Source organism: Eutrigla gurnardus (assembly GCF_963514095.1).
Source record: "Eutrigla gurnardus genome assembly, chromosome: 1".
NCBI lineage: Eukaryota > Metazoa > Chordata > Actinopteri > Perciformes > Triglidae > Eutrigla > Eutrigla gurnardus.
The window spans coordinates 312845-328316 of record NC_139915.1 but is presented as its reverse complement, the minus strand read 5'-3'; the positions used below and the strand labels follow the sequence as shown (position 1 = coordinate 328316).

Genomic DNA, 15472 nt, shown 5'->3' with positions numbered 1-15472 from the left:
AACGCTGTCCCCCACTCATCGAGTACCCGGATGTCTGACGTCATAATACTGAGACGATGCTCTCCGAGGACATGACTTGTTAAGCAACCAGTGTGGACTTTTCTCAACATCCCGTGATTAAACTTACGCAACATTTTCACAATGTTGGCTTGTAGACGGACATTTACCGGGACTATGATTTCCGCTGCGCGGGTTTTTCGCAGTAATCAAGTAAATAGACTTTAACAGGCTCGCGCTGTTAGCTCACAGGGGTCGACCAGCAGTTGGCTTCACTTGACGCAGCTAACCGCTCATCCTCGTTTCTGCCTCCTCAGGTTGTTGTGTCGGGCCATGTGAAGAGATGTCTGTCCACGCAAACAGACGGAGAGGAGCGCATCGCAAAAATACTGCATGAGAAGTTCCCTTTAGCTGCGTCGCTTAAAGTTGTGGATATATCAGGTAAGCGCATATGCGTCACTATATTCCAAGTGTTCAATGCGCCTAAAGTGTAGGCGACATAGTGATAATATAATGTAGATTTGTTGCTATCGTTGCACACTGACAGTGTTGTTTCTGTGGTTAGGCGGTTGTGGGGCCATGTATGAGATCCACATAGAGTCCAGCGAGTTCAAAGGAAAAAGGACCATTCAACAACATCAATTAGTCAATCAGGTAAATAACAAGCACGTGACCTGTGGCAGTATACACTAATTAATATTTCAAAACTGTGTGTGTGACATATTGTACAGATTATCTCCTTAACTTTGGTGGAAATTGTATTAGTTGTACGTCATTCATTTCCTGTTGTGCTTTGACCCCCACAGGCACTCAAGGAAGAGATTCAAGGAATGCATGGACTGCGAATATTCACTGAGGTTCCAAAACATTAGAGAAAGTCCTTCGACAGTACACTTTGTTCCTTCACTCACCTTATCTTTTATGAAGGTAGAGTTTTAAACAGTGTAGTAAATAAATTCCATGATGATTGTTAATGTGCCAGTGGCAGAAAAGCAAGAGACATATCATTGTCTCTGTCGTGAACACATTAGCAGTGTGTGAAATGTGTGGTAAATGTAAGATTACACTAATGCTTATTTAAAAAATAAACAACAGAAATGCAAGTAAAATGTCAAGTTGTGTAGGTTCCTGCCCAATTTAGGGTCTTCTCAGGGATGATGGTAATGCTGGTCTAATCATAATCAGTTGAGGAAGTAATAAATACAACCGTCCTGAATATTGCTATTTTGCAATGTAACTCACACTGTGATCCCAATGTGCGTTTGACTGTTTCCGGGAAGGGAATCGATTTTAAATGTATTACCAACCAACCCCATGGAGCTATTGACATGACCTATGTTGTGATGCAAGAAACAATAAAAACCAGCCGCTTTTCTTTACACACTACTTATGTGATTGACTGCGAAGGGAAGAAAAACACTTTACTATGAAGTTTGCAATGAAATACAGTTAAATTAATGTCGTTTTTTAAGAGCCATGAAACGCTTGGTCTCACTTGAATAGTTCCCCCCCACTTAAATTAACATTGTAGTGAACATTCACATGAAAACTCTCCAACATCAGACATAGCAGATACATGCATGTTAGCAGCTAGCCGTTGTTGTCAGGTTGTGCAGCTACCACTTGTCGAGTAATGGCGGGAGTCATAAACTGAAGCTAACGGCTAAATGTCGAGCAGTAATGGTTATTGGACGTGGTCTGAACTTGATGGCAGGGCGCACTTCTTCTGCGTGTGGGTCATGTTAAGGAGTAAGTCACAGCAGTTTGTCACCACATTAACATTGTTAGCCAGGACAACATAGTGATAATGCATCGTGACTAACGTTGTGTGCTGCCGCTACGTTAGCTTAGCAGCAAAAATGACAAAATACTATTAAGCTAGCTAAAGTTAATGGCGCCATTTCACAAAAATTGAGGGTCGGGGTAAGGGTTTTGTTTAAAATGGTTTGGTGTATTATTGTATTATCTTACCTTTCCAGCACCTTTTGACGAGACGTAACAGGTTGTTCATTATTAGTCGTTATGTCCGCACTTCGCCAACAGATGGCGCACTTCATATTTAGCCCGCTCCGCGTAGTCACAGTAACGCGGTGGAGTATTATATTTCAGATTCGTGAAAAAACGGCAAACTTGAATTTAGTAAATCAGTAGCTATGTGACTGGACATCAGAGGGGGAGGGGCTGGGGGGGCTTTTTCCGCATGAATACATGTGCAGACGGTGAGATTCCAGGCTCCGCCGTGGATCGCCGTCCACAGCGCCAGTCTGCGCACACAACATCCCTCTGCACCCCGAGGAGGAGCGGACAGGCAGAGCAGCGGGTCTACGACATGGCGAAAGACGGAGCAGATATGACGGAGGAGACCCAGTACATGATAGACAAACATGTTGGGAAAGAAACGGAAAACGTGGAATCGTCCGGCGACGCTAAAGAAATGCGAGCTGTTATACTGGCGGGGTTTGGAGGTCTTAACAAACTCAGGGTAACCAAGAAGGCAATGCCCGAGCCTCAGGATGGCGACGTGAAGATACGCGTCAAAGCATGGTAAGTATGAACTCACCGGGGGTCCAGTTTTACGTGTATTTGGGGATGCGGATGCCCCTCTTTGCAAGCCCAACTTGTTAAGTGTTGTCTGTGTGAAGTATGAACGCTGAATCTTCAGTCATGCAGGCGTGAAGCCACAGGTCTTTCCTGGTTGGCTGGCTGGAGCAAACTGTTGCCAGCCAAACCAGGTTTTTTGCAACAGATTTAATCATTTTAAATCATCATTTCTGTTTTATAATAACAATCATTTTGCGTAGCTCAGCTTAAACGATGCCAAGTGATGGCACATTTTAAGTTTAGTAAAATTAATAATAAAGAATGTGTTCACTTGGGAATAGTTTGTGACTTATTGCTCATAATGATGACATACTTCTTTGTACCCCTGAACCTCTTCAGGTATGTGTATCATTTATTTAATTGGTGTCAGTGGGTAGAGACTTCAGATGCATGACTTCTATTGAATTAGTGAATCGGGGGTTTAATGTCAACAAACTGTAAGGTCCTGTTTTTTCTTTGTTGCAGTGGCTTGAATTTCCTGGATCTGATGGTACGTCAGGGGACGATTGACAATCCTCCGAAACCACCTCTTGTCCCTGGGTTCGAATGCTCTGGAATTGTAGAGTCAGTGGGTGAAAACGCAACAGGATTTGAGGTTTGTGACATTAAGCATCGTAATGCTGGCATGCTAAGATGTATGAATGAATGTTGTCAGACTCAACCAAATCTGCATCAACACACAAAGCTGCTGTAAACCCTTACAATGAGATACCTATTTCAATTATTTTTTAACAATTTAGTGCCTCATGGTTGTTTTGCATTTGTGCCTGCTTGTTATCTGCTTCTCTAACTCGATTCTTTCAGATAGGCGACAGAGTTATGGCATTTGTCAATTACAATGCCTGGGCAGAAGTTGTTTGTGCACCAGTGGATTTTGTGTACAAGATGCCAGAGGAAATGAGTTTTGCTGAGGCTGCTGCGTTCTCCCTGAACTTTGTGGCTGCCTATATGATGCTCTTTGAGGTTGCCAATCTGCGAGAGGGGATGTCAGTGTTAGTTCACTCAGCAGGAGGTGGTGTAGTAAGTCCATTTCTTTTATGGCTATTGCACAGCCAACTCTCAACTGACGTCTTCATACGTACAAATGTTGTTTGTTCCCTGACATTGCTTAATAACTGCTGTTTTGTCACACTGCAAAATGAAAATACATACTTGACTTTTAATGATCTTTGCTAAAACTTCCTGAAGATCCCAGAGTTGGAATGACTGAAAAAAATGCTTAGAATTCTTTATTTATAACTAATACAGTGTAGATATTCCACAACACTATATCTAATTTTGTATGATTTTTTGCTTATTATCTAATGGTGTTCATACTGATGTCTTTGTGTGATCTTATATATTTATAGTTTAATCCCGTGTTCTCAGGCATTGATACATTTCTGCAACTATTTGTAATTTTCAGGGTCAAGCGGTGGCTCAGCTGTGCTCCACTGTGCCTAATGTGACAGTGTTCGGGATCGCCTCATGTTTCAAACATGCAGCCATCAGAGACTCTGTGACTCACCTCTTTGACAGAAATGTTGATTATATACAAGAAGTGAAAAAGTAAGAATGAATGTTTGTCTGTATTATGACTGATTTGAGACTACATTAGGAAAAAATAATTTGCGATTTGTTTAAAAAAGAATTTCGGTGCATCATCAGGCAGGCTCTCTGTAGCACTTTATTGTATGCATGCGCCCTAATGTGATGACGTGGACCTCACTGAGCGCAGAAGGCTGTGCAAGGAGGCAGATGTTACCTGTTGCCTTATTTGGTCTTGTGTGGCCGTGGTCCCCATGGCAACCAACAGCTCATCTGAGAGAGCAGCAGCATTGTGTAGGGCGGAGGTCTGCACCGGCAATGTGAACCAACTGAGCCAATTAGGACTGAGCATTGATGTCCTACACATTCCATTCACAACACAGCACACTGGCGGTTTGCACTACAAAGACCAACACCTTGGAGCAAACACTGCCTGAGATCTGATGTAGTGTGATGCAGGTTTTCTGCTATAATGTTGTTGTGTTTAATCTTTTTATTGAAGCTTTTGATTATTTAGCGATCTCCCTCACCATGCTGCCTCCTGTGGGCTGTACTGTTGAGTCATTTAATCAGCACATGCACCACACATGAAAGATGCTGTATGATTCATATTATAATATATAGAAATTCCTGAAATGTTTTCACAAGCACTGATTGTTCCTTAATATCTGCCTACATATCAACAGTGGTAGAAGATTAATTTGCCTTTCTTCTCTCTGGCTCACACATTCTTCTCAGGATCAAGAGCAAAGTCCAATTATATTAGTCTTTTACAAAAGGCAAAAACCATGGGAATCACAAGACCACCAAGCGGTTCAGCCAAGCAGGTGCTCAGGGCCAGAAGGCAGAAAGTAGTCCCCTTGATTATGACATTCATTCTTTCATATCCAAATGTTTTTGTTTGATTCAGTGTGCAATCTTTAAACCTTGTTGGAACATGTTAATGAGGAGTGACATGGCCATTAAAAAAGTTCTTCATAAGAAAAAAGTAGGCATAATCAAAAGGAGAAAAAATAACGTGGGTTGAATACTGCAACTTTTTCTCTGAGTAATGGCCAGAGTATGACTCATAGGCTGGTTATTTCGACTTAAGGAATACAGTTTTGCAATTTTACATTTAATGGCCTCTGCTTTTACTTTATTATTTGAATCTCAGAATATGGGGAATGATGCCAACCATCATTTCAATAAACCTAAGGTCGTCTGTTAATTGCTTATGTCCAACCAACAGTCCTAAACCCATAAATCCCTTTCTTATTAGCATAAAATGGTAATACAAATCTGCAAATTCTCATATATAAAACCTTTAACCATGGAATACTTATTCATTTATCTTAACAAATGTCTCAAACGATCAATTATAAGAATATTTGCCAGTTGTCTTTAAAACCAAAATGTAAACGACCATTTATCTAAGACATGAACTTCACCTTCACTTTGTTCTGGATGTTGTAGGATTTCTCCAGAGGGAGTAGACATCGTGTTGGACTGCCTGTGTGGGGAGAACACAGCCAAAGGCCTGACTTTGCTGAGGCCTTTGGGAACCTACATACTCTACGGTGGGAGCAAATACTTCTTTCCATTTATATGTTCAAAGTGGAAATAACTACATTTGCAGTGTGTTTGTGTGCAGTCAAATTTGTGTTGATTTGCTACAACTTAATATTAGCCGTTAAAATAATAATTCTACCTTTTGGCAACATTTGCTTCTTACCCAGGGTTGTAATGGAAGATCGATACTACTGTCGAATCTTTTCCATAAATATGAAGCTTACTAGATTTTTTTTTAAATTTTTTTTTTAGACATTATTTGCAAGGATTTAACAAGATGTAACATTAATTAGTGAGCCTTAGAGGGGCTCATAGGCGGATTTTGTACAGAACTCATGGCTAGCTATTACCCCATTTCAAGCAAACCATCTCCTAGCTATAGTTTAATTTTAACAGACAGACCATGCAGGTGGTATGAGTCTTTTCATCTAACTTGGCAAAAAAACAAGTAAGAATATTTCTCATTATGTCAAACTTCTCCATTAAAGACTGCATTCATTAATTTTGTTGGCAGCCAGACTGAGTCTGAGATGGTGAGGCTCATTGGAATAAACATACTCCACATACCCTGTTTTGTCCTTTACAACTACCATACTTATCCAGTCTCCGTTAATTACTTTAGGTTTTGTTAAGCCTCATGAGTCAAGTAGCAGTAATTGAGGGAGATTAATTCATTCATTAGTTTATTAGATTTGATTTGACTGAATATGTGATGGCATGCTTGCACAGATCTGAGGATCTCAACGTACCAGCTGTTCCTCCTTCACCCTCACCCTTCATGCTTTGTGGCTGCCTGTTATTGACCAGTCGCTTCTGCCCGGCCTTTTGAACAGCATACAGCAATCCTTTTATCTTTGTTATTTCAGGCGCTTCAAACATGGTAACTGGGGAAACAAAGAGTTTCTTCAGCTTTGCAAAATCTGTAAGTCAGAGATGCAGTCCGTCATCAAAGTTTAAAGGGAACAATACTGCACATTTCATCATTTCATGGAAAATGAAACGCACACAAATGAGTCGCTCAGGATCAATGTGTCTCCCTGTGTCTTTGTCTTCAGTGGTGGCAGGTGGAGAAGGTGAACCCTATTAAACTATACGAGGAGAACAAAGTCATAGCAGGATTTTCGCTTCTCAACCTCCTCTTCAAACACAGGAAATGTAGTCTTGTGAAATCAGTGATGGACAAACTCTTGTGTCTCTACGACCAAAAGAAGATCAAGCCGGTAGTGGACTCCCTATGGGCGCTGGAGGAGGTAAGATCCTGGGGTGATCAGAGGGTGTAAGCCAGTGAATGACGAGAATGATGAGCGGATTAAAAAAATGATGTGATCGGAGATGCCAGGTTTAAGATTGAGAAGGAGATTTTATACCAACATCTTGGACAGCATATAATCTGTTGTTTGTCACTGCTGCCTTCTGTGGGACGTTGTCAGCTGTTTTGGGACTTTCTTCCACAGATGGTGGGAAGGTGCATCTTCTTCAGCACAATTATTTCACACCAACACAAAGCCTGATAGGGACGGTATGATTGTCCAGCACGTACATTTCACATATACCTCGAGTAGTAGTGTGCTTGCTTAGGTCTTGATCTTGTTTCATGACACAACAGGGTATCTAGTACAGTCCTCAGTATCTTATTGTGGATTATGTGCTGGTCGGTTGTTTGATGCGGGGTCCCTCCTTAACTCTTATGTCAGGAAATGACACCCTACAGCATCACATTAGCCAGGGGTTTCACTCACTTTCAGGGCAGAGCTCTGCACTCACAAGAGAGTCGAGAGCATTCAAATGATCGTCCCCTAATGTGTTGCGCTCGCTACTATTAGCTGCACTGTTTCGTTTAAGTTTGCCTCAAATAACGTACATACAGGCTGAAATTTAACCTTGGCGTTCTTTCGGGAGATGCAGTGACTTCAACCAAGTAAGAGTGGAAGCACTGAGTAAGAGAAATATCGTTGTGGACGCCCCATATTTCCTATCATGGCTGCCTTGCCTAATGCTGTATTTAGTTTAGTTTACTGCTTTAGGTTTCAAAGAGCAAATGTTAGTTTTTGTAATGTGTCGGTGGTTTATGTTGGTAATTTTCAGTTCAACAGGCCCTTGTTCCTGCATGTTTAACGTTATTCAACAATGTGTTTGGCTATTTTAAATGACAGGGCCCTCTGCTGGCCAAACTATGTAACAACACAATTTCAGAGTCATTCTAGCACTTATTCCTCAAAAACGTACGTTTTATACCTGCGCATATCGGCTCTAATCAGAATATATCTAGCACAGCCTCACATCCCCTCTTTACAAGTGAAATGGTTGGAATGTGTTCCACGCCCAAATGGCTTCACAAATTCAGATTGAAGTTGAGGCAGTTCATGTAATCCATCACAAGAAGCTGATAAAAACTGAACTTTGTGTTTACAGTAAGAGAGAGAACAGGTTGATGAAATTAACTTTCACAAGATTTTCAATTCTCATGGGAATCTTCCGGTACTGGTTGTCATTAAACTTTGGCAGATTTGTCGGCCATTCATTGGAACCATTACCCATGAAGAATCTCATTAGAGGGGAGGATGGCGTGGGATGTAGTGTCAGGGGCACAGCCTGCCTCATTTGTTCATGTGCCTGGAGAGAGAATTCAGTGGGCGTTAGTTTACATGTTGACCACGGCAACCTTTTCCCCTGGAATGAAAAGTAGGAGACTGTGCGTGACCGAAACCGACTAACTGGACCACCAGCAGTTTTGGTGAGAAAAGAAAAATGTGACCCTAAATGCTATTTAGGATACAATTAAAATTGAGCCACATACAGATATTGTTCAGAAGTACCGGGAAAAGCCCCATTACACCAATGCAAGTGGATCTTGCCCCCTCTAACCACCAAGCAGCAAAGTGCTCTACAAGTTTCTGACCTATTTTTTGCTCTTGGCTTGATTTGGCTATTTCTTTAGCAAATGATTGCTTGTGACACAATGGCTCCCAGACAAAGAGGCACATTCAGTTGTGTCTTTGTGTGCACTGTAATGTGAAGGAAAAGTATGGCATCCTGAGTAATCTTTTGTGATCTTGTTTGTGTGAGTCAAGTGAGTCAGCCAAGCTTTAATTAGTAGCATTGGTGTTTCATTGTTTTGACCTGCAGGTGTGTTTTTGGATGTAGAGATTGCTGTTGGACATAGTTGAGAAAATGTCACAGTAAATTCATTCAGTAAGTATCATTATATAGAAATGCATTATTTTCATGCAAAAGCAAACCATGTGAACTTCACCACCCCTATCCACTTTCCAGGGAGTTCTATGAACTATATTGCTAGATCAATAGTGGCTTATGGGCCATCCATAATAAATGCTGACATATTTTTGGCAATAAATACATTGTAAGCTAATTTGTTGTAATTTAAGTTCCCCTGATAAGCAGTGATGCTGCATATATGAGGGCTTTTATTGTGAAAAGTATAAATAAAAGGAGCAGTATAGACAGCCATTGTCAATGGCTTACCTGCACTCTTTCTCCTGTTAACATGTTTGCGGTGTATGTAGTATGTGTGTATGTAGACAGTAAATTAAAGTTTAATGTAGGTTCATTGAAATGTATATTTCCATCTATAAACAATAAAGTATCTCATTGCTGAAATCTATTAGGAAGAAGGGGAGTCTGGTGTGACACTGTTAGTGTTAGTGGAGGTTTGTGTCCCAGGTTGCATTTAAATATTCAATAAATCATTCTTACTGCACTAAATAACTAATATGGACCGCCCCTGTGTCTGGAATAAAGATTGATTGATTGATTAATAAGGGTTATTATTGTATGACGTTTTATTTGCTGTTGTTGGTCACAAGTTCTGTTTGCTGAAAGTAAGTTGATGTTTTATTTTCAGGTAAAGGAGGCCATGCAGAGAATCCACGACAGAGGCAACATAGGAAAACTTATTCTGGATTTTGAGAAGTCTCCCACCCCTCTGGTAACATTTTGAATGTGTTGTAAGGAAAAAGTAAGATAAGAGTTGACATTTTGTATTGATTTAGTTTGATTTGATCAGTCTGTATGTCAAATTGGATAAACATCAATAAGAAAAAACGTATTATTCAAGTATTATATGCATTATTATACATTAGTGGTTGAGAGTATATGACAGGAAGAAAAGGGGAAAGGAGGAAGATGTCCATCAACTGGAAGATTCAAAGTGATGACAGAACTCGTTTGGTGAAGTTGCAACAAGTTAGAGAAGAAAATATTAGTCCTTTTGTAGTTTCCCTGTCATTTATTTGGTAAATTTTGTTCTGAAGTGAAACTGCTTTTCAGAAACCTTGTAAACATAAGAAGATGATTCTTTCCGATCGCTCTGCTTAATTACCACTTGATGTCTACCCACACTTGATTTTCTGTATGGATAGCCCAGTATACAGTTAATGACAGCTGAATATTATTTGACCACTAGATGGCCAGCGACAGCACAGAGACCAGTGAGGCAGGAGAGGAAGAAGAGGAGCCAGAGGGAGACAACGACAGCAAGGAGCGGATGCCTTTCATCCATTAAACCCCACCGCAAGATGCCTAGATACTGCAGAGTCTGCACAGACTCACCACAGAGGAACACCACCACACGTGTTGTGCAGTATGTGCGTATGCATGTGCTGTATGCATGAATGGATTAATGTACAGTCTATGTTTGTGCCTCTTGTCTGTTACCTATCGTCTGTCGGTTGATTGGTCAAGCTACATTTTGGGATAAATGAAGACTAACAACATGTTTGTCATCCAGGCGACAGCGGCAAGTGCCATTCTCAATATAGTATTATGATATTCTTTACGGTGTTATGAAGATATGTTATGCTAGCCAATAATGTGAATAGGGTTTATGTCCATTTCACAATTACTTGCATCTGCCAACTGTTTATTGATTGAATGGGCATTTAAATCCGATGACTTGCTATTTTCACCGTTGATTAATACCCTTAAAAACAGATTTACTAAAACATACACGTCACATATACTACAACAAGCTTAAAATGCTGGAACATTTAATTATATAGTATAGTATACTCAGTCCTCAGTGATGACAGCTGTTAAAATGGAAGCAAATGATTGAGAAAATGACGACGCCAATGCTTTGATGCGTCTGTCCAAGAGAGTGAATTACTTCCTCGTGTTACAAAATGAAATGTGTGCCATGAGAGGTAGAACGGTCTGTGTAGATATTTGCATGATTTTTAATCCCTAGGGGCCAACCTTGTAATATTACGGGATCACCAGTGCCTTTGAACTGCAAATAAGCGTTTGATACGTGAAATGCTTTCCTCATGTGAAGTTCAACAAACCGACAAAAGTATTTTGGAATACGAAACACTGGAACACGAAATGAGTTAAAACTCTTCCTCGTCTGATATGTAGTTTGTAGTGAGGATATATTTTCCCTCTGAACGGTTTGCTACTCCATACAGTGTTACATTTATGGAAAGGTTACAAACATTTGATAAGAATACCCTGTATGTAAATACAAGAATTGTTTGTGGGAGGATCATGGAGTGGTCAGTCCGACTGCAGTCCAAAGTCCGTGGAGTCTCTGATTTGCTTGTCTGACCAAAGTCTTTAACTTGCTGGTGCCTCACAACAAAAGTGCCATACGACTCCAACATAGATGATTTTTTACAATGAGCTGGTGTCTAAAGGCAGTGGGAATTAGGTCTGAGCATCGCTGTGTATTATTTTATTTAAGTGCAATGCCCTCTAATTTACTTCATATCTGAAAGGCAGAATTACTATTTGGATTATTCAGATGAAACCAGAAGGGACATCAAGAAGTGTTTTTTCAACTATGAAATCAATAAAATAAGTCTTTCATGATGCCATTTTTAGATATAAACACTGATCAACTCAGTAACAGCAAAACGTACGCTGCTTGCTTTGAAGGGGAATGCTAAACAGTAGAGAGACTGTTAGTGGCTGTGCAAAAGTGATGAAATAAGGCGTTTTAGAAGTTGATTGCTAGACTAGTCAGAAGTACGGATAATCATGCGTAGACACTTTGGAAACACATCTCAATTGTGTAGCCTTTAATGTGTGTGTGTGTGTGTGTGTGTGTGTGTGTGTGTGTGTGTGTGTGTGTGTGTGTGTGTGTGATTGAGAGAGAGAGAGAGAAAGAGTGGGCGCATGTTTAATATTGCCTTGTAAAAAAACTGTTTAGCACTGTTGTGTGTTCACAACATTCCTTTTAAACTCTGGTTTACCTGTGGTTGTATATATATTTGTCACATTTTCTGTTGTGTACTTTTCTCTGTTTACTTGAATAAATTTATCTGCAAACTATTCCAGGATTGTGTTTTTGTCTCAGTTCAATGTTTGAATTTATTTAATGAGATTTCCACCATTCCTTTCCATATTACGTGCTTTAAAAGGGTGTCCCTCTTCTCCATTCATAAATAAACATGTACTTATTTTTGGCTTATGGATTCAGTAAGGAATACCGGGTTTTACTTGGCTTCAAATTAAGAGAACTTGAGATGGTAAAATGTTTTTCATTCTACATTACATTTAAAAGTATGGACACTTGGGTGCACATTCTGCACAATCCCGCAGTTTGGCACCAGGTGGCAACACAGTCTGGGATTTTCTATTCTTTACACACAGCGACTTTATGTTTTTGTGGCACTGAACTGTATGTGTCTCAGAGGAGTTTTGAAGACTGTAAAATGTGAAAACATACACTCTAAAAATAACTTTGCCTGCACCCAATCTAGGAGCTTGACTTCCTGAGGAGGTTTTACTATGAAAAATCATAAAACTGCAAGATTTAAAGCATATTCTGAAATGTTTCGTTTTCATGAAGTTGTAAATTACCCATATTAGTGTTTACCACTTGGTGTACATGCATTTTGTATTTCACATGAGGTATCATTTGACAGTTTTGACACCAAGGTGAAAGGTTATTTTTCACTTGTTTTCAAATTGAGTTAGCATATCCAAAAAGGGTACGGGGATGGGATGAAGAACACTCGAAGCAGTCAATGAATTTCCAGTTTATTTGTGAAATGAAAGGGAATACTACTGAGTGCACCGTGTCCCAAGTCAATATTTATCAAAAGCCAGACACAAGGAAATCATTATTTGCCACTCCACCCTTATACCTCTCTCGCCTCCTCCTGATGTTTGGACTAAAACACTTGGAGCCAATACAGGCAGAGTATCCAGGAAGGCATACAGAAGGGCCAGTATATATATTGAGCTGCCTGCAGTGATTTTGGTTTCTTTCACGGCAGGACAAGGTGTGCCACTGTGTGCTGCCACGGTAGAATCCACTGGCCCCAGACATGGCACGTCTGGCCCTCCCCGTCCTCCTCGTTCTTTGCTTCTGCTTGCTCCACCTCAGCTCCAGCCTTCCATCCCGCACCAGGAAGGCTGTGTCAGCCCGTCAGTCCGGAGGTAACTATACACACAGTTCATCGAGAACGTGCTCTGCACCGATGTTCATCTGACCTGTAGTTCTTGCCTCGTCGAGATACAGCTGCAGAAGAAGACGATGTGCAGTCCCAGCTTGAGAGGTTGTGGCAGGAGGTGAACTCACTGAAGGAGATGCAGGCGTTGCAGACAGGTACGGATTAAATACAGAAGAGGACAGATTAGATTATTTTTGGAATCACTTTTCGTGTGTTTGTTTGTTTTGTTTTTTTAAAGTAGGCCTACATAATAAATCAATTAAGGGACAGGACGGTTGATAATAATGTGATTTTAGGTTGTATTATAAATATGTTATGGTTATTGTTAATTTAGGCTATTGGGCCATTGTGCCAGAATGTGGACATTGCTGAGAAATAATTGGTAACCTGATAAATTAATGTTGAACTTCGTAGTGTGCTGAGTCACCAGCAGAGGGCAGCAGCACTCATAACAGCCATTAAATAAAAGTGCTCGAGGGGAAGAATGGAAGTAGCACACAATTTATAGGAAACGTAAAAATGCATAGGATCATTTTCTTAGAATGTTGTGGATTTAAATTGAATTTGTTATTTAGACTCATTTGATCATATAAAATAGTAAACGTGTTTATGTATTGTTGGTTATAATTTTCCTTTTTGGCTAATTAATTATTCACTATTCAGACTGTTAACTCTCTATACTATCAGTTAGTGGATTGGGCTGCATGATGTGCTATACATTCTGTTTGGGAATAAAGGGGGATTCAAAAAATAAAGTAGCTATTAAAAAAGTATGTTTTTGCATAATGTCCAAAATGATTTCTTTACAGAGAAAACTAAACACACAAACACACACACATTACTTCACAATGCAATTCACTCATGAAATAAGTGCTCTGTGTTTTCAGTCTGTCTCCGTGGCATCAAAGCTCACAGGAAGTGTTATCTCACAATTGAGGAACCCAAACATTACCACGAAGCAAATGAAGACTGCATCGCACAGGGAGGAACTCTTGCAACGCCGCGGAACGCCATGGAGAACAATGAACTAAGAGACTATGCAAAGAGGAGCACATCTGGATCAAAAGACCTCTGGATTGGTGTAGCAGACATAGTGAAAGAAGGCCAGTATGTTGATGTCAACAGCCTGCCAGTCAGCTACCTCAACTGGGACCGTTCCAAGAAGCAGCCCACAGGAACCAAGAGGGAGAGCTGTGTTGCCCTTTCACTGGCTGCACAAGGAAAGTGGTACGATGAGGTGTGCCGCAGTCTCAAAAAGTACATCTGTGAATATGTTATTCCCTAAAGAAGACGGAGAGCTTATTGACAACTTGATTATCATATATGCAAGTAGTTAATTAATGCTGTGAACTCTGTGCTATGGAAACATGACTTGTTGAATTGACATGTATTACGAAACGAATGTAATGCTTATTAATTAGGTTGATAATTTGTTTTAATACACAAAGTAGTTACTGCATTCATGTTTGATGAGAGATATCAGACTGCTTCGTGATCACTCAAATCCTCAGGTGATGACGAAACAGCACGAGATGTAATAAATTCTGGATTAAGTTAAATAAACACTAATGTCAACTTTTGTTGTTTTTGTTATAACTATTTAATTGAGTATATACAGGGCTTTTTATTTCAAAATGTTCTGGATTCATTAAGTCAAAATCTAATTTATTCTGCGTCAGTGTACTTAACATTGATAAAGTATATACAGTATACATAAACACATGTGAGTTCCACAGTTTACAGTTTTACTTTACTGCTTTACTTAACCATTACAGCTGAGCAAATGTGGGTGTAGGGATTTGCTGAAGAGTATCATGGAAATAATGTTAATTAGCCAAGTTTAAACCTTTAGCTACAATCTGACTATGAGAGCAGGATATTTAATCTCTGTTGAAGCAGGAGGTTGAGGCTCTTGAACCTCCTCTCGCCCTAAACCACGCTGGGTCTCCGGACTCAACTGCAGCACTAACATTCAAAAACAGACTTGTGTGAAAACTATATTATGAACTATATCTAGAGTCAATCCACCTGACTTGTCTTTGGAACGTGTGAGGAAACACCAAAAATACACTTGAACAAACATAGAAAGCATATGCAGAAAGGAAGTGTCAAAGGTTGACCCTTCTTGCTCTGAGGTGATAATGTGAAATATACATTTCTAACTCTGACTTGATGCTGCTACGCTGTACAATGTGCAAATATAGATATTATTACTGTGCATCTCAACTTTCCTAAGTGTTCAGGTCAGATAAGGTATTTCTTTGTCATTCTCAAGAGTGAATTGAATAAACATGAATTACAAAAAAAATCTCTTCTACCTGCAATAAAATCTTAAAATACCCCCCAAAATGCAATGCCACTGGTGTTACAGTTAACTG

The 15472-nt window shown here is 40.0% G+C and overlaps 3 protein-coding genes across 6 annotated transcripts; all 3 read left to right on the top strand.

Moving 5' to 3' along the window:
- The first annotated feature begins 40 nt into the window (after positions 1–40).
- Positions 41–1371, top strand: bola3 (bolA family member 3). The gene is made up of 4 exons (XM_084012866.1): positions 41–210; positions 315–438; positions 563–651; positions 804–1371. Exons 1-4 carry the CDS (start codon positions 142–144, stop codon positions 867–869), a joined length of 348 nt encoding a protein of 115 aa, XP_083868992.1. The 5' UTR covers positions 41–141; the 3' UTR covers positions 870–1371.
- A 763-nt stretch (positions 1372–2134) lies between these two features.
- On the top strand, positions 2135–11550 carry vat1l (vesicle amine transport 1-like). Of its 2 annotated transcripts, none has more exons than XM_084005888.1 (9): positions 2135–2541; positions 3064–3193; positions 3403–3618; positions 4004–4146; positions 5581–5684; positions 6543–6598; positions 6732–6926; positions 9539–9622; positions 10100–11550. In XM_084005888.1, exons 1-9 carry the CDS (start codon positions 2198–2200, stop codon positions 10196–10198), a joined length of 1371 nt encoding a protein of 456 aa, XP_083862014.1. In that variant the 5' UTR covers positions 2135–2197; the 3' UTR covers positions 10199–11550. The 2 variants fall into 2 exon arrangements, with proteins under 2 accessions (XP_083862014.1, XP_083862015.1); XM_084005889.1 differs by having other exon boundaries at positions 2137–2541; positions 3064–3088.
- A 1281-nt stretch (positions 11551–12831) lies between these two features.
- Positions 12832–14674, top strand: clec3a (C-type lectin domain family 3, member A). Of its 3 annotated transcripts, none has more exons than XM_084015513.1 (3): positions 12832–13080; positions 13157–13249; positions 13982–14674. In XM_084015513.1, the coding sequence occupies exons 1-3, from the start codon at positions 12969–12971 to the stop codon at positions 14377–14379; spliced, it is 603 nt and encodes a 200-aa protein (XP_083871639.1). In that variant the 5' UTR covers positions 12832–12968; the 3' UTR covers positions 14380–14674. The 3 variants fall into 3 exon arrangements, with proteins under 3 accessions (XP_083871639.1, XP_083871641.1, XP_083871640.1); XM_084015515.1 differs by having other exon boundaries at positions 12833–13080; positions 13169–13249; XM_084015514.1 differs by having other exon boundaries at positions 12836–13080; positions 13163–13249.
- The last annotated feature ends 798 nt before the right edge of the window (positions 14675–15472 follow it).